Source organism: Gnatocerus cornutus, chromosome 1 (genome assembly GCF_029298725.1).
Source record: "Gnatocerus cornutus isolate USDA-ARS CGAHR chromosome 1, icGnaCorn1.1, whole genome shotgun sequence".
NCBI lineage: Eukaryota > Metazoa > Arthropoda > Insecta > Coleoptera > Tenebrionidae > Gnatocerus > Gnatocerus cornutus.
This window is the reverse complement of record NC_142233.1, coordinates 11,910,700-11,914,484: the sequence shown is the minus strand read 5'-3', so window position 1 is coordinate 11,914,484 and position 3,785 is coordinate 11,910,700. Positions and strand designations below refer to the sequence as shown.

At 36.1% G+C, this 3,785-nt stretch overlaps 1 protein-coding gene across 1 annotated transcript; it reads left to right on the top strand.

Annotated features, from left to right (window-relative positions):
- The first annotated feature begins 2,818 nt into the window (after positions 1 to 2,818).
- On the top strand, positions 2,819 to 3,451 carry LOC148180386 (uncharacterized). The gene has a single exon (XM_088037357.1). The coding sequence runs from the start codon at positions 2,819 to 2,821 to the stop codon at positions 3,449 to 3,451; it is 633 nt and encodes a 210-aa protein (XP_087893483.1).
- The last annotated feature ends 334 nt before the right edge of the window (positions 3,452 to 3,785 follow it).

Sequence of the window (3,785 nt, the reverse complement as noted above, 5' to 3'; positions counted from 1 at the left end):
TTTTATCGTTAAAAAAGTAAAAAATATGCATATCGATTTCTTAAGACTGCCAAAAACCGTGATTAATTTTTGGTAGCGAATTTAAACCCTGTATATATTTATTAATACATAAAATTCTGAAATCTTTAAATTCTTTAAATTGCTTCGATCCGTTCTTTGTTGCCTTTTTTTTGTTTAAGCCAAAAAAAATTGCATAGACAACCTATATACCTATATACCATAAACAACTTTTTTTTTATACTTAGATGATTCTTAGATTTCTAAATATTATTCAAATTGTCAATTTTTTTTTCTAAAACTATCAAATTCACTACAAGATTTCAAGATTTTAAGTTTCAAGATTCTTTCACTTACTCGAATATCTAATTTTTGTAAAGGTTTTTACTTTTTTTCTGATATTTTCATGTTTCTAGCAATTTGACATATATTTGTTTATCAGAAAAGTAGAACAACACGTTTTGTCAAAAAAATAATCTGATCTTATAGCCTTATAGTACCCAAAAGTTGCAATTTTCCAAAACGAATTTTTTCTACCCATAGAAGACGGCCGGCCCATAATTTTAAGCAGCACTAAACACTAGATAGCAAAGCCCTTTACCTGATGGCAAGGAATTTTCATATGAATTTTCTAATACTTCCTTACAATATCCACAAAGCTGTCATATCAAACATGATAATGTCTGGTTACACGCGGACTTACTTTCTTATTATTTCGGTGTTATAACAACATGAGTTTCAATAAAAGTTTTATGATAGCGGGGCTTCACTGTTTTTATGACTTTCGTAGACAGCTTGCGGTTGACTTTAGTCTTATTTCAACTTTAGTTTCGGGCGCCAAATAAAAAATCTGTAACGCCATTAACAACTGAATTGTTATTTTCTCGTACTACAGGGTGTTTACTTTATCTGTTCGCGGCTAACTTTTTTGTGTGGGCAACAAAACAAATAATATTTTGAGTGAAGTTGTATATAATATGTATAATGGGTTGCCTATGCAAAAAAATGCTAACAGCTAGTGTGGAAAATGAAAAAACGCCTCGTCATTTGGAATTTTCCGAGGCGGGAAACTGGCGGCGTCGCCGCCTCATCACTGAAACATATCTGACATAAACAAAGTTATTCCGTTTTAATGACAGTCGCCGTCGTATAAATTTTACTATTTAGCAGAGTGGACGGAAATTATCTTCGTCGTGCTGCATTTGCGAAACCTTTTTAATGCAGGTAGCAGCGAAAAAAAAAATTAATGGCGTTTATTATTCTTCTCTGGCGGGCGCAAATTGCTATCCATTATCTTTGTCAATGCGGGGGCGCTCTATGGAGAAATATGACATCCAGGTAACAGCTAAAGTAAGCGTGTACATGTTTTTAGGGGAAACCGCCGTACGGCACGCTTCACAGACAAATGGGGGCGCAGCTGTTGCAAGCGCGAGTGTCTAATAGGAGACCGGTTGAGAATTAGTCATGCCACGTGAGATCGATGGCGTTAATGGCGCCCCCTATAATCAAACACAATACCATATACAAACACACACCCTGCCAGTTTTGTCTCTCAAATTAACACTCCGCGACCCGTCTGAAAGAAAAATGGCTTCTCATTTATCTAGTGCCGAGCGACTGGTCACTCCAAGAACCGGATAAAGCCTAAGCTGGAAAAGAACATATATCTCGCACATAAAGAAAGAAGAAAAACTAATAGTTCTAAGACCGCGCTCGTTTTTCGGGGTCATCGATATTGTTTCGGGAAAAAATGGAGCTAGTCTGGAACTTTACATAATTTTAAACTGGATCCTATCTTTCGCTACAGGCTCTAAAATTAGGATGTACCTATTATCTACTTGCACTGGTAACAGCATGTAAAACTTCCTAAGTTATTCGAAACATGTGCAGTAATGGGGAAGTCTGCATATTATGCACAACTTTCAATAAGTTATTCTACGTTTATTTACGTTGACAAGTTGATATTCATCAAAGGTAAAACAGTTGCCACAAAGACTCTAATATGGAAAACAAACTTCTTGCAAGGAGACATTTTAACATATAGATAACAGTACATTGCATAACACATGAGTTTTATACTATTTTTTTTCTTGAAACATTATTGTAACTCTTTTTAACAAAAAGCTTATAAAATTTCCATTTGGAGACATTTTCCTATAGAGTTTGAACGTCATTCAAGTGTCATCAGTCAACATATAGTGCTTATTATTGGATTCATTTCATAGTTTTGACAAGCAATTGGCACAAGTACCAACTCAGAAAACAGTGCTTTAAGGAGTTTCTTGACGCATCGATCACAATTCAAGAAAAATGCTAAAAGTGCACTAGAAAACTGACCATATACAGTATGTCCCCGGATTGAGTTCACAAGAGGGAAAAAAAGTTTATTTTCCATTTTACAAAAAAATTACAAAGGAATAACATTTTTTGCTTATTTCAAAACAGATAAATCTGCAATTAAAATTTCAAAATTATTAGTTTGTACTCTTAAAATTAACTTTTTCTTTATTTTTGTTTATTAAATTTAATAACCGCATTTAAATAATAGCAGGCTGTGGATTCACAATATCAAATAGTGCGTTAAAGACTAAAAAAAAATTACCCTATAATGTGTAAGTATTAAAAAATTAACAATAATTGAGAAAATTTGAAACAGTCTTAAAAAATTACGAGTTAAAATTGAACTATGTGCTAAAACAGGTAATGGGTCAATCAAATAGTGAAAATTGGTTTGAGTTAGGTAACAAATTTCATTCCTTTGACATTTTTTGCAAAATTAAAAATAAAAAAGTTCTTCGTTAAAGAGTTCCGCAATAACATCATGCCCGATACACCACCACCAACAGGACCAAATCAACAAACGACGACAGTTGCAGCTATCGCACTACCTCCATTTTGGGGAAATACCCCCGAGATCTGGTTCCACTTGGCCGAGGCAAATTTCGACTTAGCCAACCCTAAAATTACGAGAGAAGACACGAAATTCCAACACCTGTTAAAAGTCCTCCCGCAGGAGATCGCGCAAGAAGTGTTTGATGTCATTAAAACCCCTGACCCGACACGACCATACACAAATTTAAAAGAAACAATAATAAACAGGACCTCATTGTCGGAAACTCAAAAACTGAAACAACTTTTGTCCGGACTGGAACTGGGCAGCAGAAAGCCGTCTCAATTACTCAGGCATATGAGGAATTTAGTGGGTGATAGACAGTTCGTCAACGATGGTGTACTGCGCGAACTATTTCTGCAGCAGATGCTGTTGCAGTTACAACCAACTCTGGTATCTTTAACCCAATATGCCCTCGAACAAGTGGCAGACATCGCCGACAAGGTTTTTGAAACAACGCCGACCATCGTAACAACGGCAGCAACAGCAGCGTCATTTAACTGGCAGAAGCCAACGACAATGGTAGATGAGGGATATAAGGGATATGAGGGATATGAGGGATAACTAAGTGGAACCAGATCTCGGGGGTATTTCCCCAAAATGGAGGTAGTGCGATAGCTGCAACTGTCGTCGTTTGTTGATTTGGTCCTGTTGGTGGTGGTGTATCGGGCATGATGTGATTGCGGAACTCTTCACTCGCGTCACTTTCTTGTACCGATGCGGATATTGTCTATGATTTTATCCTTTCCACCAAACAATTAATCACGTCGGGGTCACCAGTTTTGGTGGTTAGGGATTAAATCAAACTGCGACACGGATAAACTATATTAGTAATAGTAATCATGTACAATCTAAATCTGAGAAATGACTATTGACATTTGTTTGACAACGTTCAGGT